Source organism: Planococcus citri, chromosome 1, assembly GCF_950023065.1.
Source record: "Planococcus citri chromosome 1, ihPlaCitr1.1, whole genome shotgun sequence".
In the NCBI taxonomy this organism is placed as follows: Eukaryota; Metazoa; Arthropoda; class Insecta; order Hemiptera; family Pseudococcidae; genus Planococcus; species Planococcus citri.
In genome coordinates, this window is record NC_088677.1 from 23,304,626 (window position 1) to 23,332,162 (window position 27,537).

A 27,537-nucleotide genomic window follows, 5' to 3' on the forward strand; every position below is an offset into this window, starting at 1 on the left:
ACAACATGCTAGGAGTAACTAGTTCAAGATCAAGTGTTTGTTTAATTAAATTATGGAAATTAGCTTCACAGATAATGGAGGATTCGCCATCCTTTAATAATAAGGCGCAAAACAAAATGCTCTATTTTTAAAAAAATTTAAACAAAATTTAAATATAAATTCAACGGCACCTCCTCCCGAAATAACGTACTAAAAAAAAATACAAATAACATGAATATTGTGTAAATCGTGAAAATACCGGTTTTTACGCGTTTTTTACAATGTGCAACCTTTTTTCTTGGGGTGGACCGATGTGTACCTTGCTTTCCAGTTTCCCTTCCCTGATGCCAGTGATGCCTTCCCTACCGTCCCAAGAGATTGCGATTTTTCAAACTGAACAGTTGAACTACAAATTTATTGATAATTTTCTCGATGTAAAAATGTTCAAATTCAAAATCTAGTTATAACTTTCATAACTTTTCGAATTAAGAAATCAAACTGTGATTGTAGTATTACGTGTGCAGAAATGCGATTCTTCGTAACTTCGAATGCATTCAACTCAAAAACGACATTATCGAGTACTTGATTCATATTATCGAGTTCCATCGAACACCAGCTAGCGGAACACCGTTCGTAAGTAATACTTATTTATTATGCGTCGTGTTTTTCTCTCACAAAAGTGTTATAATATCGAGTCACACATTTCGAATTAGCATCGACAACGATCAACCTCGCTTCATGTTGTGTTATTGCGTCGTCTTTGGCAGCTGTCATTGTCAACGTTAATCGTTATTCGTTGTCGAGGTGTAAAGGGAATGTGGCCGAATACCGAGTATTATTCTCTCATATCGTGCGATATCTGTCTGTATGTGACATGGAAGTTATATTTACAAAATTATAAGTACGCGTGTTTGATTATTGGTCGTGTGTTGTTCAGGTGATACAGTAGAAGAATGGGACCTCGACCTCGAAGCAAAGCAGCCACTGCCCGACGTAAAGCAAAAGCAGCGACGAAATTACGAAATGCTCAAAGATCAGCCGGAGAACCGAGCCGTCATCGTGGTAAAGCAAGGAATACGTTACGCGATCGATTGAAACCGAGCGCTCGATCGAAAGCATCCCGAAAACAGCGTACAAAAGCGGCCAAATCGAAGGCAGCTCGTATCCGTAATAAAGATACGGCGATCGCTACCAGATCAGCTGTTGGAAAACGCGGTAAACGTAAACTGGCTGTTAAAAGGCTTTCTCGATCTTACGATACGGCCCCATTTGATCATAATTTTAGGAATAATTTCTCGCCTAGGAAAGAAGTCGAACGCAGACAACGTTCGGATATTTATTTTCTAGATTATACGCACGAGACGAGGCAGGTTTATCGAGGCGAAATCGCCGTGAAAAAGAATTCGCGATCGGGGAGACGTGAAACGCGTTACCAAAACGAGATTTCGTTCGGTCATCGAATCGTTCGAGACAAACACGATAGACGATCGGTCGAGCGTACCGTACAACGTAACAGTTCGTTGAAATATCGCGATAGTTTAGTTAATAGTAATAGTAATAGTAATTGCCGTCCGCAGAGGATATTATCGTCGCGTGAAAATCATTCGTCGTCGAGGAAACCAGATAGATCGGCGAGTCGACGTCGAGACGAAGATTACACTTCGAAGATACCGCCTTTGATGTCAAAACTAGTTGAAAGGTTATCGCCTCCTATGATGGAAAATCGCTATCGAAGATCGATGTCACCGGCTAGAAGAATAGTCAACGATTGCGATCGTCGAAGACCGCCGTCGCACACGTCGCCCAAACGATACGATAAATTTGATAACTATTCTCATCGTAGAGCTCCGCCGTCACCTCCTGAAGAAAGATCTCGTAATAACGTGTCTCCGACGAGGAAGAAATATCTCGATTCGGGCCGGATTTTTCCGCCGGATCGACGCAATAGTATGTCTCCAGCTCCGGGACGTCGTCCAAATCCGTCTCCTGCTCCGAGTCGTCGTGCGAATGCATCTCCGCCTAGACGTTGCATGTCTCCGGCTCCGAATCGGCGTGCCAATTTGTCTCCGCCGAGACGCCGTAATATTTCGCCAGCTTCTGGTCGACGTTGCAGTTTATCTCCTCCTAGACGTGGCATGTCACCGGCTCCTAGTCGGCGTGGTGTGTCTCCTCCGGTGAGACGTGGCATGTCTCCGGCTCCTAGTCGGCGTGGCAATGGATCTCCGGTGAGACGTGGCAACATGTCGCCGGGTCCGAGTCGACGTGGCAACATGTCTCCAGCTTCTGGTCGGCGCGGATCTTCTCCAAGACGCGGTAATATGTCTCCTGCTCCTGGTAGACGTGGCAACATGTCTCCAGCTTCTGGCCGGCGTGGCAACCTGTCACCTGGTCCAGTTCGGCGTGGCAATTCTTCTCCACCAAGACGTGGAATGTCTCCAGCTCCAGGTCGACGCGGCAATATGTCTCCGGATCGACGAGGCGCTCGTTCACCGCCGAGACGTCCCATCAGTGCAGCACCAGCACGACGCAGCCCTTCGCCTTCGCCGAGAAGGCCCATCAATTCTTCTCCAGCTCGACGTAGCCATCCATCTCCTCCGAGACGTATTGTCAATTCTTCACCAGCTCGACGCAATCATCCATCTTCACCGAGACGTACTAACAATTCTTCTCCAGCTCGGCGCAGTCATCCATCTCCACCGAGACGTCACGTCAATTCTTCTCCAGCTCGACGCAGCCATCCATCACCACCGAGACGCATGAATTCATCACCAGGTCGGCGCAGTCCACCTCCGCCAAGACGAGGCGTATCTCCGGCTCGGCGCAGTTCACCTCCACCGAGACGAGCCGCATCTCCGGCTCGGCGCGGCTCACCTCCGCCAAGACGAGGTGCATCACCAATCAGGCGTGGCTCACCTCCGAGACGAGGCGTATCTCCAGCTCGGCGCGGCTCACCTCCACCAAGACGAGGTGCTTCTCCGATCAGGCGTGGCTCACCTCCACCAAGACGCGGCGTATCTCCGGCTCGGCGCGGCTCATCTCCACCAAGACGAGGCGCATCTCTGATCAGGCGTGGCTCACCTCCGAGACGAGGAGTTTCTCCAGCTCGGCGCGGCTCATCTCCACCGAGACGAGGCTCACCTCAATCAAGGCGAGGCTCACCTCAATCAAGGCGAGGCTCACCGCCACCTAGACGAGGCTCACCTCAATCAAGGCGAGGCTCTCCTCCACCTAGACGAGGCTCACCTCCATCAAGACGCGGCTCACCTCCATCAAGACGAGGCTCACCTCCACCTAGACGCGGCTCACCTCCTAGACGAGGCAGCAATTTATCTCCAGCTCGGCGTAGCTCTCCTCCTAGACGCATCGTCAATTCATCTCCTCCAAGACGCAGCGTCAACTCATCACCTCCCAGACGTAATAACAATATCGGTCACCCTGCCCCGGTCCAGCGTCTCAACAACAACCAGTCTCCACCTAGACGTCGCCAAAACGCATCTCCGGCACGAAGAACCAGATACGAATCACCTCCTCCGCCGCCTCCTCCACCTCTACCTCCACCCACGTCACCACCGTCACCACCGCCGCCTCCTCCGCCACCTCGCGAACTAAATCGATTCAAGAGACCTCGCGACGTGTCACCGGAAAGGTCTCGCCGAAGACCTACCTCGCCTCATCGTGCTAATTCTCGACCTCCTCCGCCTAGATCGGGCGACTCGTTTCCACTTGCTAAACTCGCACAAGCTCCTCTGCTAGACAAACGTGATAAACATTTAAGCGAATTAGCCCTAGGCGGTAGTTTAGACGACCCTAGAGCCGTTAAAAAACGTCTACTTCCGGACAGCCGACTTCTACCCGAACAATACGCTCGTAGTAGACAGTGAGTATCAAGTGCTGACGATTACTCCAGCCGCAGCGAAGCCGCACTGCGCTCCTCTAATGTACTGTGTTTTTCTCTATTGAAGCGCCAACGCCGCCGCTACCGCTACCGTTGCTAAATCTCGTCGTCGGATTGCAACGTCGTCGTCACCATCGCCACCACCACCACCTCCGCCGCCACCGCTGCTCAGACGTAAACATCCGGATGACGAGAAACCGACCAGAAAACGTCCCAGAAGTCCTCCCACCAGGCCGAAAAAATCATCTTCCGAATATCAGTCTGATGATGGTGAGTTCATCTCGTCGTAATTTCACCTTGAAAAATATTCGACATTTTTCTCTAATCGTATTCTTCTTTTTCTTTTTTCAAATCAATTTACAGATATTAGGCCGTCTCGAAAATCTAGGCCGAAACCCGATAAAGAAGATCGTCGATGGTGATCTGATCTACGTAGATGTGTTTAAATTGAATAATACGGCGATTGCGATTCGCCATCTCGCAGTTTATATTGTGTACTTGCGTAATTAGCAATTATTACGCATACCTCCCTCGTTGTAATTTTTTTTTCTCCTATTCATTTTCGTTAGATATTTATGTATTCGATTTGTACATAATTATTGTACATTTCGTGTTTGTAAGTATTAATTTTACGCTCGTCGACGGCTAATTTTAAATACAATGATTGTTTTCATTTTGAAATTACATTTTTTATACAGTTTTTCTGCTGTTCGATGTTGTTTTTGTTTTGGTTTCACGCACGAATAGTAAACAGAAACAGTTCACGATGAAAGGTTGATATTCGATAACATCGTATCGTTTGGTTATACATACAACGTGACGTGAAAGATAATAAAGAACGGATTGAATTTTCATCTATACAGGGTGTCCAAAAAAATCTCACAATTATTGTTGAAAAAAAATCGGAAGAAAATGACGTATTCCTATTTTAAAGAATAATAGCTGGAATTTGAAATCGATCAAAAAGCTTAGAAACTTTTCAAAATGATGATTCTCAATGCTTAAAACATTCGAATATTATTGAAAATGATTCGACGATTCTTTGAATATGATTTTTCAACAAAAGATACAATAAAATTTAACAATAGCTCCGATACAAGTTTTATTAGATTAAAATCACGATAAAACATGCCACAAGTTAATTAGTGAAATTTTTTCCAATAAACACAGATTGAATAGAAAGAGAAAAGATAAATACCCGAACCAGACTGCCATAAATACAAACGCTAAGAAGAATAACAAAAGGTAATTAAGAGAGAAATAATCATTAACAAATTTCTATAAAATTCTAATCCCTTCTTTTCCTTTTTTCACATTTATGAAATATTATAATTTATAACTATAATTATATGGACGTTATACGTAAATTCCTTTAAATTAGAGAAAGAAGCGTAACTAATGAAGGATTATGTAATAAAAACCAAAATTGTCAACACGCAAAAGGTTGTCAATTTGTAAAAAAATTTTCAATTTGCGAAAGACTGTTAATTTTCAAAAAATTGTCAATTTTTAAAACATTGTTAAAAAAGTTTCAATTTGCAAAAAACATAGGTTTTGTAAACTTGAAAGAAATTTCCAATTTGCAAAAAAAAATTGTAAAAAAAATGCTTCATAAGAAAGTGAGGGTTTTTAAAAAATGATCAAATTTCAAAAAAAAGTGTCAATTTTTCTAAGAATGTCAATTTGCACAAAAGTTGGTAAGAGTTGAAAAATGTTGATTTTTAGAAAAAAATCATACTTCAAAAAATTCCATCAAAATTTTAAAAAATTATTCATTTTTATAAAATTTGTCAGTTTTTAAAACATTGATAAAAAGTTGTCGATTTTATCACCCAGAAATAAAAAAAAACAGTTTGCAAAGAATTGTGTGTTTGAAAAAAATTGTTTACATTTAAAAAGTGTCAATTTTTGAAAAGTTGGCAAAACTCAAAAAACTGCGTCAACTTTTAAAACATTGTCAAAAGGTAAGTCAATTTTACAGTCAAGAAATTTTCAATTATAATGTCAAAAATTGTTCATTTTCAAAAAATTGTCAACTTGCAAAAAACTTTTAGTTATCAAAAAAAATCGTCAATTTGCAAAGATTTGTTCATTTTTAAAAAAATAGTTACTTTTTTAAAAAAATGTGGTCAATTTTAGTGTAAAAAATTGTCAGTTGGCAAAAAATGAGTCAATTTGCAAAGAATTGTTCATTTTCAAAAAGTTGTTGATTATTTCAAGAAAGGTTTTCAATTTTTAAAACGTCGTCAAAAGATTGTCAATTTTATAGTCAATTTGCAAAAAAAAAGCATATATTCTGAGTTATAAAATGTCAGTTTTTGAAAAATGGTCGACCTTCAAAATATTCTATGAATATTATTAAATTAGAAAATTGTCAATTTTACTGTCATAAAACTGTCAATCTTGATGTTTAAAATTGTGAATTCTCAAAAAGTTGTGAATTTTCAAAAAATTATCAATTTGCAAAAAATTGTCTGTTGTCAAAAAATGAGTCAATTTGCAAAGAATTGCTAATTTTTAAAGAGTTAATGTTGATTTTTTCAAAAAAAAGTTTTCAATTTTCAAAACATTTTCAAAAGGTTGTCAATTTTGTAGTCAATTTGCCAAAAAAAAAAGTTCCGAGTCAAAAAGTGTCAGTTTTTGAAAAACGTTCGAACTTCAAAACATTCTGTCAATATTCAAACAATTGACAATTTTAGTGTTGAAAATTGCCAATCTCAGTGTCAAAAATGGTCAATTTGCAAAGAATCGTCAGTTGTAAAAAAATTGTAATTTGCAAAAAGTCGTTAACTCGTAAAATAATTGTTCAGAGTTGAAAAATGGCAGTTTTATAAAAAGTAGTCAAGTTTCAACGAATTTCTAATTTAAAAAAAAAATAAATGTCATTTTGCAAAAAAAAAACATCATTTTTAAAATGTCAAAGTTTTCAAAAAAAATTATAATTTTTTCCCCCATTTTTATTTTTTTTCAAGTTTTAATTTTTAAAAAGTTTAATTTTTTGGAGATATTTTTTCTTAAAGTTTTTGGTTTTTAACAATTTTTTTTTAAAGCTTTAAATTTTAAAAAATTCAATTTTTAATTGCATTTGAAGAGTGATATTCCAAAACTCGCTTTGTCCATTTTCACAACTTTTCAGGAGAGAGGAAAAACAGTTTCCCTTTAAACGGGTAAATTGGCTTTTTAGGCGAGTTTAGCACTTTATTTGGGTGGATTTATGATGTAGGAGTGTAGGTATACATTGCATCCACTAAATACTGCTGAAAAAAATTTCAATAAAAATGGACAAAGCGCGTTTTGGAACATTATTTTTTTTTCAATTTTTAGTGAATTGGCTATTTAGGTGAGTTTAACACCTCATTTTGGTAGGTTGATGATGTAGGAATGTGAGTTAATACTTCATCTACCAGGTACCACTGAAAACCCAACTTTGATAAAAATGGACAAAGCGAGTTTTGGAATATCACTCTTCATTTTTAGTTGTTGGATTATTACACTCATTTGTTAATTTTGTATTTGTTGAGAAATCACGATTTGCAGTTGACCATCTTTTAGCCCTCTCCTCTTCACGTCATTTCAGAGGGATACTTTGGAATTTGGTGTTTTGGACGTGCGATAAGTAAAGCAAACTGAAAGTAGTGAGAGGTAAGATGCTCTCAAAATTTTAAAACTTGGTATGTAATGTACCTACTTAGATTTTTCAGTTGTTCTTGCTCATTTCATCTTTTTCACTGATTTCTGAAACCCTGAACCCAGAAAATATATGAAAAAAATAACCATCGAGAATAATTATGATCATAGTCATAGGAGTCCATTTAGGAGAGCAAAAGGAGTTATGTGACTAGAATTTATTTTTCGTTTTGAAAATTTACTTTCACCTCGAAGAAATTGTCAACTCCTGTTACTTATCAATGTACAAATTCAACGTAGACTAAATTTTTTTCGGCTTGCTTCTTCTCTTCCTCTCCCTCCTATTGCGATCATAATTTTTTGAATTCTTAATTCTAATATTGAGCTGCAAAGTGCAAGGCGTTGCATAGGCAAATTATTCGACACTGGAGCACTATTGCGAGGAATTTACATAACATGTTAATTCATGTTAATTTAAATATCTCAAGTGCTTATCATGCGTGGGAAATAATTGGTCGATCGTTTGTAAATTCGTGTTTGAAAACAACATGTTACATCATACTAATTCATTGCTCTGTTCAGAAGATAAAGTTAATGTTTCATCGATGCAATCGTTAATTGAAAACTAATTATTTTTTAAAGGATTCCAAAAATTTTGTTCAACGAAATTTACTTTTTGGTAAAATTGACGAGTGCAAACGCTTTCTAAAATAATGATTTAAACATTCGTAGTGATTATAAAGAATGTTATGCAACGAGGAATTACTGTCATCGCTTTAGATAAGTTGACTCTTCTGAGCGTTCGCTCGCTTGATGACGATATACTTTACTCCTGATCGAATTAGTCCGGTCACGTGATGATGAATGCTCACTATTTGATCGAATAAATAAAAATGCATTTCGATAATAAGCTTTAAAATTATAGAATATTTTATTTATCAACTATAATCATAGTTTATTAAATTTGTATCACATTTGATTAATTCGTTAATTCACGTTTTTCCTAAACAAAGATCAATTCGATGCAACAATATACAAAATAGGTAGGTACCTAGTACAAGTAACACTTTGTTTCATGTCTCAATTATTACCGTAACATTCTACAGTAAACCTGAGCAACACCGGTCAACGATATTAAATTTATATAAGATAACGTACTAAGTACGTCAAGATCTACAGATATTTGGAGCAGCGATATATAATATAGAATATTTCGAAGCAAGATCATAATAACTCGGTTAATCCTGCGTTAATTAACATCGTACACTCCTGTGGCTAAAAGCTGTCTAGAAAGCCAGTCTAGTCCATCGTGTAAACCATTACCACTTTGAGCATCACACGCTCTAATATGCCAACTCCTTCCACAGCATAATTTATACAAAGAAAATCGTTCGGTAATCGATTCTATCGATTCACAATCTTGAATATCCTGCAACAAAATACATTAATATAGATTATTGCAATCAAATATGTAAGTAGGAAAAAACTGCATCGAAACGAGCCGAACCTGTTTATTGGCCAATATAAGTAAAGCAGCATCTTTCAATTCTTTTTCGTTCATTAATTTCATCAGTTCTTCGTGCGCTTCGTCTAGTCTTTCTTTATCGCTAGAATCGATGACGAAGATGATAGCCTGAAATGTAGATTCATGAGTAAAATATAATTTTTTAAAAATATTAAAAATAATAATACGTACCTGAGTATTCAGGTAATAATGTTTCCATAAAGGTCTAAGCTTCGGTTGCCCTCCGACATCCCAAATTGTGAATTTTAAATTTTTATATTCCACCGTTTCTACGTTGAAACCAATGGTGGGAATTTGAGTGATGAATTCGTTTTGTTTGAGTTTGAATAAAACGCTGGTTTTTCCAGCACCGTCCAAACCCAGTGTTACGACACGCATCTCCATTTTTGGGCCGATATGGACTCGATTATCCTGCAAGAATTTATAAGAATAATGTGAGTAATGTTCGTAGAAAAAATTCAATAATTTTACATTGAAAGGAAAAATCAAAAAGTTTTTACGGTTACTTACTTTGGTGAAAGTGATGGGAATATTTGGATCAGGGTGTCTACGTTCGGGTCCTAGTTCATTGAACTGTTGCTGTTGTTTTTCAATCGATTCCATCGCTTCGTTGATTTCACAAGCTGCAGAAAGAACTCGAGCATCATCTTGCAGAATAATATAGTCACACTGGGCACAAGCCAGAGCAATCTAGAAATAAAATCTGGTTAAAACAATTTGAAATTTTACACAGTAAATGGTCGAAGATGATTCCCAATTGAAGTAACAAATCAACGAGTATTTTTTATTCACCTGGGACAACCAAGCTACCAAATCTTCCTGTAACTGTCGAATTGAACACAGTCTCTCACGGACATACGTTTCAACTGCATTGATAGCAGCACCCTCTTGTATATTTAACGTCGATCTCAACTGATCGAAATACGTTTGGACTCGTTTCTTGACCAAACTACCAGTCCCTTCTTCGAGAATTTCGCCACTCTCATCGGTCGTACCTTCTATACGAACAGCTACTTGACCTAAACATAAAAAAGAACCGTAAAACACCCTGTATCAACTTGAAAACCAGCTTGAGAAATATTAAATACCCAATCGATGCAACGTTTCTCCCATTTCCTCCATTAAACTTCGCATATGCAACGCTGTATTACGAACAGTCGATCGAATATTATCAGCTTCGGTCTCGACCAAGGCGTGTTTATGGTTTTTATGACGTCCGTAGTCTTTGCACAAATAACACATCAGAGTAGGGTTCGCTCTGCAAGTCTCTTCTAGACAAGTGAACTCAGCCACGTGAGAAGGATGCGATTGGCACCGAGGTCTTTCTCGAGGTTTCTCCGATAATGGTACTCGACGATGTTTGGCTAATGTTTTGGTAGAATGAGTGATATCGGAACACGATTCGCATAAATGAGTCGCACATACCGTACAGTAAATCACAGCGGTGTGTTCGTCGTTTTCGTCGCAATGAATGCGTAACTGCAGATATTGAAAGATGTCGATTAGTATAATACTCAGCTTCTCTGGATCAGTTCAAAATGGGAACTTCTAATCACGAACTTACACTGCGTTCTTTTTCCAACACTTCGGAACATCTTAGAAAAGTCGCCGCTTCTTTTTCATAACACGATTGTAATCTTTCCAATAATTCCAGCAGAGCGAAATTTTTCTTCAAACCCCAAACTCCTGAAGCTCCTGTGTGCAATAAAAGTCGTTATTTTGCTCGTAATATGATACACCAGGCAGTATTTATTTACCTATGGGAGTTGGCTGTCTGTCGAAGGGACAACATATTGCGTCTTCGTTCGGTGTAATGTGAAGCAGACAAGAATGGCACACTGTATGCCCGCAATACAACAACCTTGGTACTTTGTCACCTTGTAAAGTGAAAACGTCTTCGCAAACGCGACATTCCAATACCTAGAATGAATTTTATTCGATTAAATTGTTTGTACATTTCATAAAAATGAAAATATAGGTATTTACTTACGTTCGGTTTCTTTTGCGAGGAGAAATTACGCATCAGGGATAAATTTTGGAGAGCATCGCCGGACATGCTGGTGCTGTGGATGTTCACAAACAGGATCGAACGATTTTAATCATACTACGATTGAATTATTTCAAGATTTTTTGAAACGATTTACTAAATTTTTTTATCACAGCTTCGTGTTTTATCAGTTGATATTGGTGTTTGCGCATGCGCAGGACGCGCAGAACGATTACAAAATTTGAAATTTTGTCATCGCTGTTTCGTCAAGTTTTTTGAAATAGCTTCCTCTCTTGAATTTTTTCTTCATCCAAATTCAATTTTTCTAGTCATAATAGTCAGCTAAACGAAGAATACGTCTACAGAACTATTGGAATTGAGACAATCTGTCCTTCAATAGCTGCAGCAGTACCAGCCTACTACAGGTCATTGACCTGATCATAAAACAAACAACCAGAGAGACACGTAATATCGATGATTAAAGGCAAAAATTCGTATCTTGAATTTAATTCATCAGAAATTTGCAACAGAAATTAAAAAACCAGGAATTTAGCCCAAATAATATCTCACAAACATGAACTATTCAACTATAACATAACCTACACAAATAAAAATCTATCACATTTTATTTTTTACACGATGTTAAATAAAAATAAATATCCTTACATTAAAATAATTTCAACTATAAAAATGCCTTCAAACACAATGATTCATTACGATAAACGTCAATTATAGAAAGAAAAAAAATACTCCTCACGATGCTACCCTATCCCAACGCCAAATAGTCTGATCATCGCAAACTGCCAATAAAACAGATCCATCTCGACTCAGGCTCGTCTGTCTGATAGCCGAAGTACACCGAGGATGCGTCAATACAACGGGACGAATACTCGAAGGATCGTTAACATCTAAATCCCACACGAATAATTTTCCAGTCTGATTGCCCAAAGCTAAGATCTGCAAATAGAAAACACAATCATCAGTTGCTAAGAAGATAATCTCCGATTAGTTGGGGAGCCCGCTTAAGGATCTATTGCACCCCTCCCCCGTCGATCCCCCGGGACAACTTTTTTCTTAGAGAGGGAGTCCTAAGGAACATTTCTAGCCCTTGTACTAAAAAAAAGTGGCCCTACTTACAAAATGGCGGCCATTTTGATTGGCAGGTCGGCCGAAATCGCAGATTTTGCGTTCCAACGTAGGACTTGCACAACATTTTTCAAAACGTACAAAGGTAGATCGAAAGATCAGGCAAAAATTTATCACCTGTCAAACTTTCAAGTGCTAAAGTGCGTTTTTCGATTTTTGGTGAATTTTTAAAAATCAAATTCTGGCCAAAAATGAGAGAAAAAATCAAAATTTTACCAAATTGACCAAGAAAACTGAAATTTGGGATATACCCTATTTTTGACATGCCAAATCGATTAGAAACTGTTTCAACCCGTTTTGAGCAGTTCTGGAGCCTCCAGCAGATTTTCGAAACTCGAAATTTCCACAAAATTTCGTCAAATGGAGTTGGAAAACTGAAATTTACTCTGCAAACTAATTTTAATACGCTATGAAGTCGACTGCAGGAGGATTTTAAGTCGTTTTGGAGGCTCCAGCGATTTTTTGAAAATTACTGGAACCTCCAGCAGATTTTTGAAACTTGAAATTTCATCAAACGGAGATGGAAAGTCGAAATTTATTCAGCAAACTAATTTCAATACGCTACGAAGTCGACTGCTGGTGGAATTCAAGTCGTTTTGGAGCTTCCAGCGACTTTTTGAAAGGTCGTATGGCGTTTTTTGAAAAAATGAAATTTCCAAAAAGGAGCTGGGAGCTTCAAAACTATTATAAACCATCATGTTGTTGACTTCATATCGCATTGAAATTAGTTTGCGAAGTAAATTTCAGCTTGCCAACTCTATTTGGTATAATGTTGCGGGAATTTCAAGTTTCAAAAATCCACTAGAGGCTCCAGTAATTTTCAAAAAGTCGCCGGAGGTTCCAAAATGACTTGAACCCACTAGAAGTCGTCTTCAGAGGGTGTTAAAATTGGAGTGTAGAGTAAATTTCAGATTTCCGTTTCCATTTTTGATGAAATTTTGTAAAAATTTATTTTCAAAAAATCGCTGGAGGCTCCAGAACGACTTGAAATTTGCCTGCAGTACTTCGTAACGCATTGAAATTAATTTGCAGAATAAATTTCAGCTTTCCAACTCCATTTTGATGAAATATTGTAGAAATTTCGAGTTTCAAAAATCTGCTGTAGGCTCCAGAACTGCTCAAAACGGTTTGAAACAGTTTCCAATCGATTTGGGATGTCAAAAATAAGGTATATCCCAAATTTCAGCTTTCTTGGTCAATTTGGTAAAATTTTGATTTTTCCCCTCATTTTTGACCTGAATTTGATTTTCAAAAATTCACCAAAAATCGAAAAACGCACTTTAGCACTTAAAATTTTGACAGGTGATAAATTTTTGCCTGATCTTTCGATCTACCTTTGTACGGTTTGAAAAATTTTGTGCAAGTCCTATGTTGGAACGCAAAATCTGCGATTTCGGCTGACCTGTCAATCAGAATGGCCGCCATTTCGTAAGTAGGGCACCTTTTTTTTTTGAGTACAAAGGCTAGAAATGTTCCTTAGGACTCCCCCTTTAAGAAAAAAGTTGTCTCGGAGGATCGACGGGGAGGTGCAATAGATCCTTCAGCGGGCTCTTCGACTAGATGCTAAAAGTGGATGAAAAACTCAAAATACTTTTTGAAAATAATCCATCGAAAATCGTATAAACCAAATTTCGCAGTCTTTCAATTCCAATTTATGTATAATAGATACGTTATTATCGCTGTTCTTCGTTTCGCCATTTTCACCACGGCCTGGTTTCCAAAATACCACGCAGTTTTCACACGACTATAAATGAATGAAAAAATTGATAAAAAAATATTTCAAAACGATCGTCGAAATTATGCGAGTACAAAAATTATACCAACTTTAGATATCACGAAATCACCGAACCACCTAACGCAGTCCACGTAATTACGATGAATATCTCTCGTAGAGAATTCTGGGAAATGTTCCTCGGCAGTTTGAAAAGGTCGCGATGAACGACACGCGATAAATTCGTACGATTTTGTCACAGCTGTTCGAACATCTTCGGTATCTAATTGCCATAACTTTAACGAATGATCCATTCCGGAAGACATGATACGAGTTCCTGATAAATCGAAATCCTAAAATGAACATTTACCAAAAAAATAATCAAAAATTTGTTAAATTATAACAAAATTATACGCAATTATTACTTACAGCTGAAAGTACTTCATCACGATGCCCTTCTACTCCTCCGAAAATCGCAATACACACATCCGTTTTGATATTCCAAAGTCTCAAAGTATGATCTTTACTTATTGAAAGTAGCAAATTGGTATCTTCGGGATGAAATTTCAACTCATTTATCGAGTTCCCGTGACCGGTGTAATCTTTAATACAATTCTGGGTGCTTATGCTCAGGATACGAATCACACCTCGATAGCCAGCGACTGCGAGAATCGGTTTATGATTTTCACTATTGTACGACCACGCACACGTGTAAAAATTTTCCTCTGGCTGAATTATTCAAATTAAAGAAATGTATCTCGAAAGCGACTGATTAAAAAAATGCATTTGCATTAATCATAAAAAGGATACTTCAACTGCAGGATCTGCGTAACATTGTAGAAGTTTCATTTTCCCATTATCCAAACACTCGTAAACTGAAACACGATTACTTCCAACTGTGGCAAAGATAAGTGGTTCTTTGATCAAATGATTGAACAGTACACTGAATAATGGCTGAGAATGATCTTCTTTATAGCTAGATCTGCGTGAAGAAAATTCAACATTATGGACAAAGGCAGATAGAGTTTTGTTTATTGTGACAAATAACTAAGCTGCGTACGAGAATTTATACTGCAATTTTGATGCATTAGTTATACTGTGTTTCGATCTCCCTTTACGATTTTTTCTACTTCTGTACGTTGGTGTAGCATTACTGGTGTCTGTATTTGCACTCCCTACGCTGGAAGTATCGTCCTAAAAACATCGAGAATTATTTCAGGAGATAATCTTCGAACATTATTCTTATCAGATGAATTTCAAAGAAAGAAAATAATGGTCAACTCACATCGTCAGATTCCTCGATATTCTGGTCGGATGAATTGTTAATGTTCTTCATCTTCATGGTGTCAAATTTACGGAGTCACTTGATCAGTGATGATTGAAATTCACTAGAATACTCGAAGGAGAAGATAACAATGAAATTTTGAACCGAAAATTCCGAAAATTTGAGAAAAGAAAGCGAAAGTTGTCAGTGGTTTTACCTCCCTTTCTGCAGCCTGGCAAAACACAAAATAATAAACAACCCGGATGCGTATTTCCGATTCTAGAAATGTTGGATTTTGATTTTTCTTTTTCAAAAAAACTCATTGCCTCAAAGTAATTCAATTTCAAATTCAAATTTCAAATTAAAAAATTTTTCCATGCTGCAAAAATCAAAATTTAATTGCAAAAGTTTCTAAAAATAAAAGAAAGTTGAAAAAAAATTCTGGTTTTGGTTTGGAAAACCGGAACCAGGAAAACAGTTGAAGCTTATCAATCGACGTTTCTTTTCTTATCACCCGGTTTTTGAATTTTATTTCAAATTCAAAATTTTCAATTTCGGTTCAATTTTCATTAAAATTTCACTTATATCGGATGATTTTTCCAAAATGAACAACATTCGAGTGAGAAGATACCCTCAAGTTTTGAGATTTTGCAGGAAACACTATTCCACCAGCTTCGTAACTACACCAATTTTCTACGTAAATGCTGCTCCTCACATAGGTCATCTTTACAGCGCAGTTATAGCAGATGCATATCATCGATTTGAGGTATTCTATTGTAACAAAAAAATCCTCCACACATGCACGTTAAAGCTCCCCAGCAAATTATATTCGATATGGGAACTTAATATTTCATTTTCAGGCCCTAAGAAATCCGGACAAAACCGCTATTTTCAGCACAGGCACCGACGAACACGGTATAAAAGTCCAACAAGCAGCCGGAAGCAAGGATCCGATATCGATAAAGAAATATTGCGATACAATCTCCACCAAATACAAGGAGTTATTCGACTCGAGCGGTGTAAATTACACCCATTATATTCGTACAACCGACTCGGATCACAAAACCGCTGTACAAACATTCTGGAAAGAGTTACAATCAAAAGGATTCATATACAAAGATCACTACAGCGGTTGGTACTGCGTACCCGATGAAATGTTCCTTACCGAGAATCAACTCGTCACTAAAGTAGAAAACGGACGCGAAATAAAACTAAGCGAAGTATCGGGACACCCGGTAGAATGGAACGAAGAAGAAAACTATATGTTTAAACTAAGCAAGGTGAAATCCGATGTGCTATATTGGTTAAAAGATGAAACCAAAGTTACCCCTTCGAAATTCCACAAACAACTTCTAGTATGGCTTAATGAAGATCACGGATCTTTCGATATCTCTATTTCTAGACCAGTTTCTCGTATACCTTGGGGTATCCCTGTACCAGATGACGATTCGCAAACAGTATACGTTTGGTTGGACGCATTGGTTAACTACTTGACCGTAGCCGGATATCCAAATTGCAGAACTTGGCCTCCAACGGTGCAAGTCGTCGGCAAAGATATACTCAAATTCCACGGTATTTATTGGCCCGCGTTTCTAATAGCTGCTGGTTTAGAACCACCTAGAAAACTATTCGTTCATTCGCACTGGATGGTGAACGATGAAAAGATGTCCAAGTCGAAGAACAACGTCGTCAATCCGTTCGAAAAAATTAGTCAGTTTACTGCCTCCGGTTTCAGATACTTTTTACTCAAAGAAGGCGTTCCTCACAGCGATGGAAATTACAGCGAGCCTCAAGTGATCAACATGTTGAACGCAGACTTGGCCAATACGCTTGGTAATCTTTTGAACAGATGTACGAGTAAATCGGTGAATTTGCAACAGGTGTATCCGTCTTTCGATCAGGATCAATTCGGCGAAGTGCTCGGAAATCATCCATATAGGCTCAAGTGTTTATCAGATAGTGTTTACAAGTTACAAAAAGCGATCTCGCAACCGTATCAAGAGTTACATTTTTATAAAGGTATTTACGAAGTGCTCAACGTATTGTATTTAGCTAATGCATTTTTCGAACAATGTAAACCGTGGGAAATGAAGAAAATTCCCGAACAAGCTGCTAATTTGTCGATGGTCTTACACATAACTATGGAGGTTTTAAGAATATGTGGTATTGCTCTTTTACCAATTGTGCCTGAAATTTCGCATCAGTTGTTTCGAAAGCTTAATATTTCGCCGAGTAGAACTGGTTGGAAGAATATGAAACCGAGCTGGCTTGATATTACTGTTAAATGTGAAGATATTCCTTTAACGAACGAATCAATTGTGTTGTATAGAAAAATTGTTAATAAATAGGTTTTTTTTTGAAATGTTGATTGACATATTTTTTTGAATCGTTTTTTAGGGTTCCTCCTATTAAAATTGCCACGAAGAATCATGTTGAAAGAACTAAAAAGAAAGATGTGTTCACTGTTTTTCTTTTTCCATTTCCGCGTTTGCTTTATTTGCAAGATGAAGAGTTTGGAACAACATTTTTTTTTTTTTTTTTTGAAAAAAATCTGAACAGGGTTTTTTGTTGAAACGTGTTTTTTTGTTTAAAATAAGAAGCTGAAAATTTTTAAATTTTTTTTATCAATTTTTTTTTCTAATAAATATTAAAAATATATATCAACAAAAATTGACTGAAAAATTTGAATTTTTTTTTCAACTCTATATTTTTTTTTTTTTTGTTTTAAACAGTTTTAAACATTGTCTTGTTTAAAACGTCTGAACATAATTTTCGAATTATTTTCATTTTGTGAGATTGCATTTCAATTTTTCAAGTTCTCACCTTAATTTTACCAAATTAGCAAATCCAATATGAATATAGTCGGGGGACCCGCATAATGATCACTTGCACCCCCTGCCGATCCTCCGGGACAACTTTTTTCTTAAAGGGGGAGTCCTGAGGAACATTTCTAGCCCTTGTCCCCCCCCCCAAAAAGTGGCCCTACTTACAAAATGACGGCCATTTCCATTGGCAGGTCAACCGAAATCGCACATTTTGCGTTCCAACACAGGACTACCATGAAATTTTTTAAACCGTACAAAGCTAGATCGAAAGAGCAGGCAAAAATTCATCACCTGTCAAAATTTCAAGTGCTTAAGCGCCTTTTTCGATTTTTGGTGAATTTTCAAAAATCAAATGTTGCCCAAAATGTGAGAAAAAATCAAAATTTTACCAAATTGACCTAGTAAGCTGAAATTTGGGATATACCCTATTTTCGACCTGCCAAATCGATTGGAAACTGTTTCAAACCGTTTAGAGCAGTTCTGGAGCCTCCAGCAGATTTTTGAAACTTGAAATTCTCACAAAATTTCATCAAATGGAGTTGGAAAGCCGAAATTAATTCTGCAAACTAATTTCAAGTTGTTTTGGAGCCTCCAGCGATTTTTTGAAAATTACTGGAGCCTCCAGGAGATTTTCGAAACTCGAAATTTTCACAAAATTTCATCAAAGGAGTTGGAAAGCCGAAATTAATTCTGCAAACTGATGTCAATAAGCTATGAAGTCGACTGCAGGTAAATTTCAAGTTGTTTTGGAGCCTCCAGCGATTTTTTGAAAATTACTGGAGCCTCCAGCAGATTTTCGAAACTTGAAATTTCCACAAAATTTCATCAAATGGGGTTGGAAAGCCGAAATTAATTTTGCAAACTAATTTCAAGTTGTTTTGGAGCCTCCAGCGTTTTTTTGAAAATTATTGGAGTCTCCAGGAGATTTTTGAAACTCGAAATTTTCACAAAATTTCATCAAAGGAGTTGGAAAGCCGAAATTAATTCTGCAAACTGATGTCAATAAGCTATGAAGTCGACTTCAGGTGAATTTGAAGTCGTTTTGGAGCCTCCAGCGATTTTCTGAAAATTACTGGAGCCTCCAGTAGATTTTTGAATCTTGAAATTCTCACAAAATTTCATCAAATGGAGTTGGAAAGTCGAAATTAATTCTGCAAAATAATTTCAAGTTGTTTTGGAGCCTCCAGCGATTTTTTGAAAATTACTGGAGCCTCCAGGAGATTTTTGAAACTCGAAATCTCCACAAAGTTTCATCAAAGGAGTTGGAAAGCCGAAATTAATTCTGCAAACTGATGTCAATACGCTATGAAGTGGGCTGCAGGTGAATTTCAAGTCGTTTTGGAGCCTCCATGGATTTTTTGAAAATTACTGGAGCCTCCAGTAGATTTTTGAATCTTGAAATTCTCACAAAATTTCATCAAATGGAGTTGGAAAGTCGAAATTAATTCTGCAAAATAATTTCAAGTTGTTTTGGAGCCTGCGGCGATTTTTTGAAAATTACTGGAGCCTCCAGTAGATTTTTGAAACTTGTTTTATCAATTGGGGTTAGCAACCCAAAATTTACCCTGCAAACTAATTTCAAATAAAATAGTATGAAGTCCACTGCATGGTGGTTTCAAGTGGTTTTGAAGCTTCCAGCTACTTCTTGGAAATATCTATTCTCCTGAAAACGCCATGAAACCTTTCTAACTCATAATTTCATAATGTAGATTCGAACATTCGAAGTCATTCTGTAATGAAGACTAGCGATTTATAAGTCAGAGTCCTAATTTCAAAAGACTCGTGTTCGATAATTCCGAGTCTCAGTTTTCAGGGATTCGCTTCACTTCTGATTAAAATAAAATGATTGTGAACAAGGTTCACTATGAAAGCAAACGAAACAAAAACAGGTACAAAATAGAAGACTCAAATATTTATTTACATATAGCAGTAAGTAACTTGAAAACACAAAATTTAAACAGGAACTTTCACAGCAAATCTTCACCACATTTGTTTGCAAAAAATAGTTTCTTGTGAAAAACAACGTGTTCATTTGGTGGTTCGGGAATTTTGAAGCCCCAGAAATACGTCTATCTACCTATTTAATTCTTCGATGAAAATTTGTCAAATAAGTACAGAATCTCTAGAAAATTCTCAAGTTGATTTTTCAATCTTTTTCAAGCAATGAATACACCAATGTTGATGCGAAGGGCTCTTTTTGGCGTGATTAATTAATAATTTTTGAGAAAACTTCGAATTAGGTTGTTATACACGTTTAATAACACAGCGAAAAATGGGCAGTAAAATAATTAGCGAATGAAGGGTACAAAAATTAGAAAACGGGGGTAGAAAAAATAGCGAACTCATTTTTTGTAATTAGGCAGGTACCTACTAATTTTTTTCAGTCAATGTCTAATTAAATGAACGCGTTTGCAAATGCTGATTTAAACAAGCTTTTTAGTTTGTCCTCTATAGCTTCACTAGATCAATAGTTTTTCCAAGAAATTTTCTGAGGGGGCTAAAAAAAAATATGGCATTTACTTCTACATTTATGTAACGCCAAAAAAGACACCCACGTGATTTACGTACATACAATTACCATAACGAAATCGGAAGAAAAAAGAAGTATGGGAAGAAGGGCTTATCATTTTCGAAGCCCATATCGACATAATTTCCACAAAATGCGCCTACTATATACAGCATACTTAGGTAGCGTTGGTTTTCGCTCTCATTTTGTTTTCATTTTTTATTTTCAATAAGTCTCAACTGAGCATTCATCCGGCTCCAGCGTGAGTAACCAATTGAAAATCATCATATTTCGATCGTATTTGGATAACGGTTGTCCTCGTTCTCTTTCTACATCGTTGATAGTCAGTCTTTCCTCAGTCGTGTCTACTAATGCGGGGGTATTTTTCCACTGACGTCGCGTGCCCGATGAAACGCCGGGTACCGAGAGTCGATTCGAAGCTGTGCTCTGCCTCGACAAATGGTCGCCGCTGAAGCCAGCCGTCGAGTTGCGGTTTTCTTGCAGGTTTCCGCTGGTTTTTGTACTAGCCGCTGCCTCCAGTTCTAATTTGTCTAGATTGAATTCGCTTTGCGAGAGTCTTTCGAGTGCTTTGTAGGTGGTCATTAGTCTGCGTCTGATGTAGTGTTGCCTCACCTGCAAATGAGCATCAATTAAGTATTATGTGCATGTATGGTGTATGTATAATGTCTCGAATTATTTCACTTTACATAAAAAATCACTCAAAACTTTTTTCAGATCTTTTCAAAGACGATCCGAAACCCCGAAAACGAAAGGTTAGGTGAATTATTGAGATTTGCTTTGAAAAATCCAAACTTCAAATTACTAAAAGGAGATATTATGTCAGGTAAAAATTTGCGGACCATTTAAGTAGGTAGAGGTACCTAGCTTTATGTTTTTGCTACATTTTGTCGAATTATTCACTGAAATTTCGTTACTCTATGGTCAGTAATTTTCAGTAAATTTAATTATTTTTTTGAATTTTCAAAAATACAATATTTTTTTGAATCTTGTTTTTCGACGAAATCTGCGAAAATGTGTCACTTTTTTCTCAATAATTTTGCTGCGAAATTGCAAAAAAAATCTCACTTTTCCCTCAAAAATTCAGTTTGCAAAAGTTGAGCGTTTTCCACAAAAATTACAGGACTCGTACTCGGTTATATGTACCTACTGTTCAAGTAATCAAGTTTACTTTTTGTACAAAAAAAAATGCAAAAAAGTTTTTTTCCCATTAAGTAGGTACTTATTGACCGAAATTTCAGCCTTTTTTTGTCAAAAAATGTCAAAAAATCTCTCTTTTTAACCGGAAAATTGAAAAAAGTGTCCATGTAATTTTCAGCAAAAATTGCAAAAAAAAGTATAATAATTTTTTCGCCAATGATTACCAAAAATACTCACTGCTATTTGCTAAAACTGTTCAAAAGTCTAGCTTTTTGTAAATTGCCAACAATTACAAAGTATCGTTTTTTTGACCAAATAAATTTCCAAAAAAGTCTCTCACTTTTCAGAAAAAAAAATGCAATTTCTTTCCCAATATTTTCCAAACATTGCTAGTCTCTACTGAAGTAGTCAAATTTTTGCTTTTTGAAGAAATTCTCGTATAACTGGTAAAGATTTTCACTGTTTTTAAGCCACAATAATTAAAAAGCCTCGATTCTTTTGCACATATTGCCAAAAGTTCTGCTTTTTGCAAAAAATTGTCAAAAATCTCAGTTTTTTTCTTTTTATTAAAAATTCTCTCTTTTTATAAAAATTGCAGTTATATTGTCTCCCCCCCCCCCTCCAAAAACAAATATCGAAAAGTTTCGCTTTTTTGCAAAAAAATATCACGTATATCACTCACTTTTTGCCAATAACTTCCAAAAAGTCCTGTTTTTTTGCAAAAGCATTTTGCAAATTTGCTATCAAAAATTCCCTTTTTTCAGCAAAACTTCCAAGAAAATTCATTTTTTGTGTAAAAAATTGTAAGGAGGGCTGCGTTTTGCTAAAATTTATTGTCGAAGTTTCGTTTTTTCTCTCAAACGTAGCAAAAAATCTCGCATTTCGTCTAAATTGGTAGAATACCCTGATTTTTTGTCAAAAAATGTTGAAAAATCTATGTTTTTTTTTGTAAAAAATTTCAGAAAATCTCCTTTTTTTCAAAAATTGTCCTCATGTGTCACTTGTTTTACCAGAAATTGCTGAACATCCCTTTTTTTTAAATAAAATTGTTCAAGTCTCCTTTTTTTTCAGAAATTACAATATCCTTACTTGGGCTTGTTCTGTGAAAATGAAAAATTTATTAGCAAATTATAATGTTAGGGTTGGTCCTCCCAAAACTCCAAGTTATGTATCAAAAAATTGGCCTTCTCTGCGTTCAGAAATTCTTCTAAATAATTCCTTTTTTATGAAAGGAACCTCTCGTGGTCAAAATTTTCTCATTTCTGTTCAAAACTCTTCTGCTTAAGAGTTTATTTTTTTTTATTTTTTTTTTTTAGAAAAATTTCTTTTGACCTGCCCTTTCCTTCCCTCCCCCTAACAATAATATCACTTTCCTTGTACGGAATTCAACAAAGATTTAAAAAAAAATGAAAAGTTGAAGTCTGCAACAAAATTTTCTAAGTATGCTCAGACTTATAAAAACCATTTTCTCAAAATATTTGTAGTTATAGAACATCAATTTTTGACTTTTTTTCAACTTTGATGGGCTCCACACCAGTGAAATGGTATTTTTCTGAGGGGAAGGAGGGTTTTTCTTAAAAAGAACATTATTTAGAGGAATGTTGACCAGAAATAGAAAATATTCTCCCACTTTGATTTCTTCGATTTTGAAAAAAATTTCCAACTCGGAAAAGGCTCGAATACAAAGGGATAAAAATAGCTTGGGAGACCAAGGGATGTTTCTATTTAGAAGTTTCTACTTATAAAAAAGGATTATTTAGAACAATTCTAGCGCAGAAATGGTAAACTTTTGGAGAACTTGTTCTTTTTTAATGTTTTCAAATGGAGGGGGAGAGGGGGCTGCTGGCACTATTTTTTGTTCAATTTGAAGGAAAATCAGTAAAAAGGGAATCACTTTTATAAAAAAGTGAAATAATATATGCCTCAAAATGTTACGTTTGGCGCAAATCGCAAGTTTCTAGTTTTCCAGGGGTTCCCAAAATATCGAAATTACGAAAAATTGGATTTTTTAGTACTAGCTCAAAATTTGGTAGGATGAAGGTTAAATAACTGTAAAAATTCTTTTTAGCGGGATTCAAATGGGTACGTTCGAAATTTGTGGTTCCAAAATTTTCCAAAAACCAACCCTCTTCCCATTTCTGCCATACGGGGGTCGAAAATAGGAAACTTACCTAGCATAGATATTTTTTTCGAAAATAATACTCAGTGGTTCCTAAAATTATTTTTTTATTTGCAACTTTGGGAACCCCTGAGCCCAAAAATATTTCGGGTTAACTAACCACGGATTCGTATTTAAGACATTTATTACAACATTTTAAGAGTGGCCCGACGGAGTGGTCGAGTCGATAACTGTCTGGGCACTAAGCCCAAAAAATGGCCTTATCTCATCTCAACTCCTCATTTCAGCCTCTTTTTTCGTACCACCGACGGGTGAAGATGGACGGATTTTCAAGGTAGAGGGAGGGGTGGACATCTGAGTTGAATTTCTTTGTATTTAGTCGGGGAGCCCGCATAAGTAAGTATCAATTGCACCCCCTGCCGATCCTCCGGGACAACTTTTTTCTTAAAGGGGGGGGGGGTCTTAAGGAACATTTCTAGCCCTTGTCCTAAAAAAAAAGTGGCCCTACTTACAAAACGGCCGCCATTTTGATTGACAGATCAGCCGAAATCGCGGTTTTTTCGTTCCAACATAGGACTAGCATAAAAATTTTTAAACCGTACAAAGGTAGATCGAAAGAGCAGGCAAAAATTCATCACCTGTCAAAATTTCAAATGCTAAAGTGCCTTTTTCGATTTTAGGCGAATTTTCAAAAATCAAATTTTGGCCAAAATGTAAGAAAAAATCAAAATTTTACCAAATTGACCTAGAAAGCTGAAATTTGGGATAAATACCCTATTTTCGACCTGCCAAATCGATTGGAAACTGTTTCCAACCGTTTTGAGTAGTTCTGGAGCCTCCAGCACATTTTTGAAAATCAAAATTTCCACAAAATTTCATTAAAGGAGTTGGAAAGCCGAAATTAATTCTACAAACTGATTTCAATACGCTATGAAGTCGACTGCAGGTAAATTTTAAGTCGTTTTGGAGCCTCCAGCGATTTTTTGAAAAATACTGGAGCCTCCAGTAGATTTTTGAAACTTGAAATTTCTCCAAAACTTCGTCAAATGGAGTTACTTAGCAAGCCGAAATTTACTCTGCAACTAATTTCAATACAATAATATGAAGTCGACTGCATGGTGGTTTCAAGTGGTTTTGAAGGTTCCAGCTACTTCTTGGAAATTTTAATTCATGCTAAAAACGCCATGAAACTTTTCAAAAAGTCACTGGAGGCTCCAAAATTACTTGAACCCACCTGAAGTCGTCTTCAGAGGGTGTTAAAATTGGAGTGCATAGTTAATTTCACCTTTCCATCTCCGTTTTGAGGAAGTTTTGGAGAAATGTCAAGTTTCGAAAATTTACTGGAGGTTCCAGTAATTTTCAAAAAATTGCTGGAGGCTCCAAAATGACTTGAAATTTACCTGCAGTCGACTTCATAGCGTATTGAAATTAGTTTGCAGAATTAATTTCGGCTTTCCAACGCCATTTGATAAAATTTTGTGAGAATTTCGAGTTTCAAAAATCTGCTGGAGGCTCCAGAACTGCTCAAAATGGTTTGAAACAGTTTCCAATCGATTTGGCAGGTCGAAAATAGGGTATATCCCAAATTTCAGCTTTCTAGGTCAATTTGGTAAAATTTTGATTTTTTTTCTCACATTTTGGCCAAAATTTGATTTTTGAAAATTCACCAAAAATTGAAAAACGCACTTTAGCACTTGAAATTTTGACAGGTGATGAATTTTTGCCTGCTCTTTCGATCTACCTTTGTACGGTTTAAAAAATTTCATGCTAGTTCAATGTTGGAACGCAAAATCTGCGATTTCGGCTGACCTGTCAATCAAAATGTCCTTTTTCGATGACAAGGGCTAGAAATGTTCCTTAGGACTCCTCCTTTAAGAAAATAGTTGTCCCGGAGGGTCGGTAGGGGGGGTGCAAGTGATCCTTATGCGGACCCCTCGACTATTTCTATGTAGATCTTAATTAAAGACGAAAAGGTCTGGTTCTGATGGTGATTTGTAATTTTTTTTTTTTTTGAGAAAAATTAATACGACCCCTTCTTGTATTAGGAATGTATACTTCTATTTATGTAGGTCTATGGGTCGGGTCGACGCTGAAAGTTACCACTTTTCATAATCCAATTAAAACATCTCGCTCTCATTTCTCTCGTCTCTTCTCTTCACGTAGGTATGGTATATCGAGAGCCTTCGTTCAACTCGCGTAAACGATCGATTTTACATCATAATACGTACACAAATGTATAGGTAAACTTGACACTGTTGCTGTCAGAGCGTTTAATTATTCAGTCGGCTTTTTGGCTGCTTTTAAGTACGTTACGTCACAGACGTGCGACGCCTACGCGCCGAAATGAAATCGTGATTCCTTTATTCGGCATTTAATCTCTCTAACAAAGTACCCAACTTTCATGTAGGTATAGGTCTAGGTATGGTGGCATTTGGCTTATGTATACTCATATTGTTCGGCTCACCTTTTTATTAACGGATCGTATAAGGTCGGCAGGAGTGAAGCTTGGTCCGCATGCGGGCGTATTGGAAGTGAGCACGGCCGATGGTACGGCGCCTCCGTGCGGCGACGGTAACTGCGAAGTTGAAGGCATATCTCCGACCGCTACCCAAGTCGAACACGATCTCGAAGCGTTGTCTAATTTGACACTTTGCTCGAACAGATATCCGGAGTGTTGGCTGGCACTGATGGCTAACTCGGAAATGGCGTTTCTTTTGACCGGTAGGAAGCCATTTTCTGCGTTATCTTCGTCGTTGGTCAGTAAATCGGTTATGTCGCTTGTGCTGAAACTTTTCGATAGCCCTACAGCCGAAGAGAGCGCCGCCATACCTCGTATCATGTCGTTGGATTCTTCGAACCAGACTTCTTGAATGTTCTCTGGTCTGTAGATATTTGAAATAGGTAATTGTAAACACAAAAATTGAAAATTATGTAGGTAATTCCGTATCTTTGTGCGAAGCTTACCTTCTTCTGCGATCGAAATTCGGACTCGGGCCCCTCGATATGCTCCCATCTCCGGGTATTTTGACCGACAGCAGTTTCATTCTGCTGGTCAGCTCGGACGCCAGCGTGGACACGGAAAACAAAGAGATATCCGTACCTACCGATTCTCTGCTCGGCGACCTAAGCATATTCATCTTATTCGGCAAGACGTATCCGCCCCGTTGCTGTTGCTGAATGCCTGTAACCGAAAATACTGGCGTTTGAGCATCCACGCTGGACGGCGTGTCATCGTTTTCCACGTTCAAAACAGTCGCCGATGAAGATGTGGCCGTATCGTTGCTTTCCAGAGACATTTTAATCGTCTCTCTTCGCAGTATCAAAAATTCATCCCACCACGTTGGGCGTTAGCGTTTTGTTATTTGTACGAAAGCGATGATAAATTTACGAAAAAATCGAGTTATATAAGGAAAAGCTATTATAAGTATAATAAGTACACATATAAGCAGCGCGCCAAATCGATACGAACTCGCGTAAAAATTTGAGGTACTTGTACTCGTCGTAACCGAACGTACATACTTACTCGTATATATCTACACAATATTTTGTTTTAGACACAAAAAAAGGGCGGTCACGTGAGCTTTCGAGGATTCTTGCTCTCAGTGCGCAAGTATTAAAAGCTCAACTTTCAAGCAGTGTTGCTCCAAGTTCAAACGTCAACGGTACACGAGGTGTAAATTTATCGTTTTAAAGAAGTAAAGACCAAAGTACAGCGGCGACGAGACGACGCAGTACGATCGGATTAGCTGTACGTACTACGTACCCCTCTAATGTGATAGCATGTGAACATAAGGA

At 37.2% G+C, this 27,537-nt stretch overlaps 5 protein-coding genes across 7 annotated transcripts; 2 read left to right on the forward strand and 3 right to left on the reverse strand.

Moving 5' to 3' along the window:
• The first annotated feature begins 308 nt into the window (after positions 1 to 308).
• Positions 309 to 4,574, forward strand: LOC135849933 (uncharacterized). Of its 3 annotated transcripts, XM_065370592.1 has the most exons (5): positions 309 to 612; positions 917 to 2,229; positions 2,260 to 3,856; positions 3,942 to 4,144; positions 4,238 to 4,574. In XM_065370592.1, exons 2-5 carry the CDS (start codon positions 933 to 935, stop codon positions 4,294 to 4,296), a joined length of 3,156 nt encoding a protein of 1,051 aa, XP_065226664.1. In that variant the 5' UTR covers positions 309 to 612; positions 917 to 932; the 3' UTR covers positions 4,297 to 4,574. The 3 variants fall into 3 exon arrangements, with proteins under 3 accessions (XP_065226664.1, XP_065226661.1, XP_065226663.1); XM_065370589.1 differs by having other exon boundaries at positions 917 to 3,856; XM_065370591.1 differs by lacking the exon at positions 309 to 612 and adding an exon at positions 652 to 844 and having other exon boundaries at positions 917 to 3,856.
• Positions 4,575 to 8,408: 3,834 nt separating this feature from the next.
• On the reverse strand, positions 8,409 to 11,227 carry LOC135849934 (E3 ubiquitin-protein ligase TRIM23-like). Its single transcript, XM_065370593.1, has 9 exons — positions 11,017 to 11,227; positions 10,784 to 10,946; positions 10,591 to 10,721; positions 10,115 to 10,505; positions 9,819 to 10,045; positions 9,537 to 9,716; positions 9,198 to 9,437; positions 9,009 to 9,134; positions 8,409 to 8,930 (listed from the first exon to the last, which is right to left on the reverse strand). The coding sequence occupies exons 1-9, from the start codon at positions 11,080 to 11,082 to the stop codon at positions 8,751 to 8,753; spliced, it is 1,704 nt and encodes a 567-aa protein (XP_065226665.1). The 5' UTR covers positions 11,083 to 11,227; the 3' UTR covers positions 8,409 to 8,750.
• A 350-nt stretch (positions 11,228 to 11,577) lies between these two features.
• LOC135849935 (polycomb protein eed-like) lies at positions 11,578 to 15,377 on the reverse strand. Its single transcript, XM_065370594.1, has 7 exons — positions 15,156 to 15,377; positions 14,931 to 15,064; positions 14,681 to 14,852; positions 14,300 to 14,599; positions 13,984 to 14,223; positions 13,751 to 13,903; positions 11,578 to 11,970 (listed from the first exon to the last, which is right to left on the reverse strand). Exons 1-7 carry the CDS (start codon positions 15,210 to 15,212, stop codon positions 11,767 to 11,769), a joined length of 1,260 nt encoding a protein of 419 aa, XP_065226666.1. The 5' UTR covers positions 15,213 to 15,377; the 3' UTR covers positions 11,578 to 11,766.
• A 268-nt stretch (positions 15,378 to 15,645) lies between these two features.
• Positions 15,646 to 17,500, forward strand: LOC135849936 (methionine--tRNA ligase, mitochondrial-like). The gene is made up of 2 exons (XM_065370595.1): positions 15,646 to 15,900; positions 15,995 to 17,500. The coding sequence occupies exons 1-2, from the start codon at positions 15,739 to 15,741 to the stop codon at positions 17,480 to 17,482; spliced, it is 1,650 nt and encodes a 549-aa protein (XP_065226667.1). The 5' UTR covers positions 15,646 to 15,738; the 3' UTR covers positions 17,483 to 17,500.
• Positions 17,501 to 19,858: 2,358 nt separating this feature from the next.
• LOC135849937 (uncharacterized) lies at positions 19,859 to 27,292 on the reverse strand. Its single transcript, XM_065370596.1, has 3 exons — positions 26,707 to 27,292; positions 26,207 to 26,624; positions 19,859 to 21,098 (listed from the first exon to the last, which is right to left on the reverse strand). Exons 1-3 carry the CDS (start codon positions 27,036 to 27,038, stop codon positions 20,691 to 20,693), a joined length of 1,158 nt encoding a protein of 385 aa, XP_065226668.1. The 5' UTR covers positions 27,039 to 27,292; the 3' UTR covers positions 19,859 to 20,690.
• Positions 27,293 to 27,537: the final 245 nt, after the last annotated feature.

Coding starts and splice junctions, on each gene's coding strand:
- LOC135849933 (XM_065370589.1), top strand. CDS start 933: ATGGGACCTCGACCTCGAAGCAAAGCAGCCACTGCCCGACGTAAAGCA. Junction 3,857..3,941: donor CAATACGCTCGTAGTAGACA/GTGAGTATCAAG, acceptor TCTCTATTGAAG/CGCCAACGCCGCCGCTACCG. Junction 4,145..4,237: donor CGAATATCAGTCTGATGATG/GTGAGTTCATCT, acceptor ATCAATTTACAG/ATATTAGGCCGTCTCGAAAA.
- LOC135849934 (XM_065370593.1), bottom strand. CDS start 11,082: ATGTCCGGCGATGCTCTCCAAAATTTATCCCTGATGCGTAATTTCTCC. Junction 10,947..11,016: donor CCTCGCAAAAGAAACCGAAC/GTAAGTAAATAC, acceptor AATTCATTCTAG/GTATTGGAATGTCGCGTTTG. Junction 8,931..9,008: donor TTATATTGGCCAATAAACAG/GTTCGGCTCGTT, acceptor ATTTTGTTGCAG/GATATTCAAGATTGTGAATC.
- LOC135849935 (XM_065370594.1), bottom strand. CDS start 15,212: ATGAAGATGAAGAACATTAACAATTCATCCGACCAGAATATCGAGGAA. Junction 14,853..14,930: donor AAATTGCAGTATAAATTCTC/GTACGCAGCTTA, acceptor TTCTTCACGCAG/ATCTAGCTATAAAGAAGATC. Junction 14,600..14,680: donor ACGCAGATCCTGCAGTTGAA/GTATCCTTTTTA, acceptor TGAATAATTCAG/CCAGAGGAAAATTTTTACAC.
- LOC135849936 (XM_065370595.1), top strand. CDS start 15,739: ATGAACAACATTCGAGTGAGAAGATACCCTCAAGTTTTGAGATTTTGC. Junction 15,901..15,994: donor ATGCATATCATCGATTTGAG/GTATTCTATTGT, acceptor TTTCATTTTCAG/GCCCTAAGAAATCCGGACAA.
- LOC135849937 (XM_065370596.1), bottom strand. CDS start 27,038: ATGTCTCTGGAAAGCAACGATACGGCCACATCTTCATCGGCGACTGTT. Junction 26,625..26,706: donor AATTTCGATCGCAGAAGAAG/GTAAGCTTCGCA, acceptor AAATATCTACAG/ACCAGAGAACATTCAAGAAG. Junction 21,099..26,206: donor TACGATCCGTTAATAAAAAG/GTGAGCCGAACA, acceptor GCTCATTTGCAG/GTGAGGCAACACTACATCAG.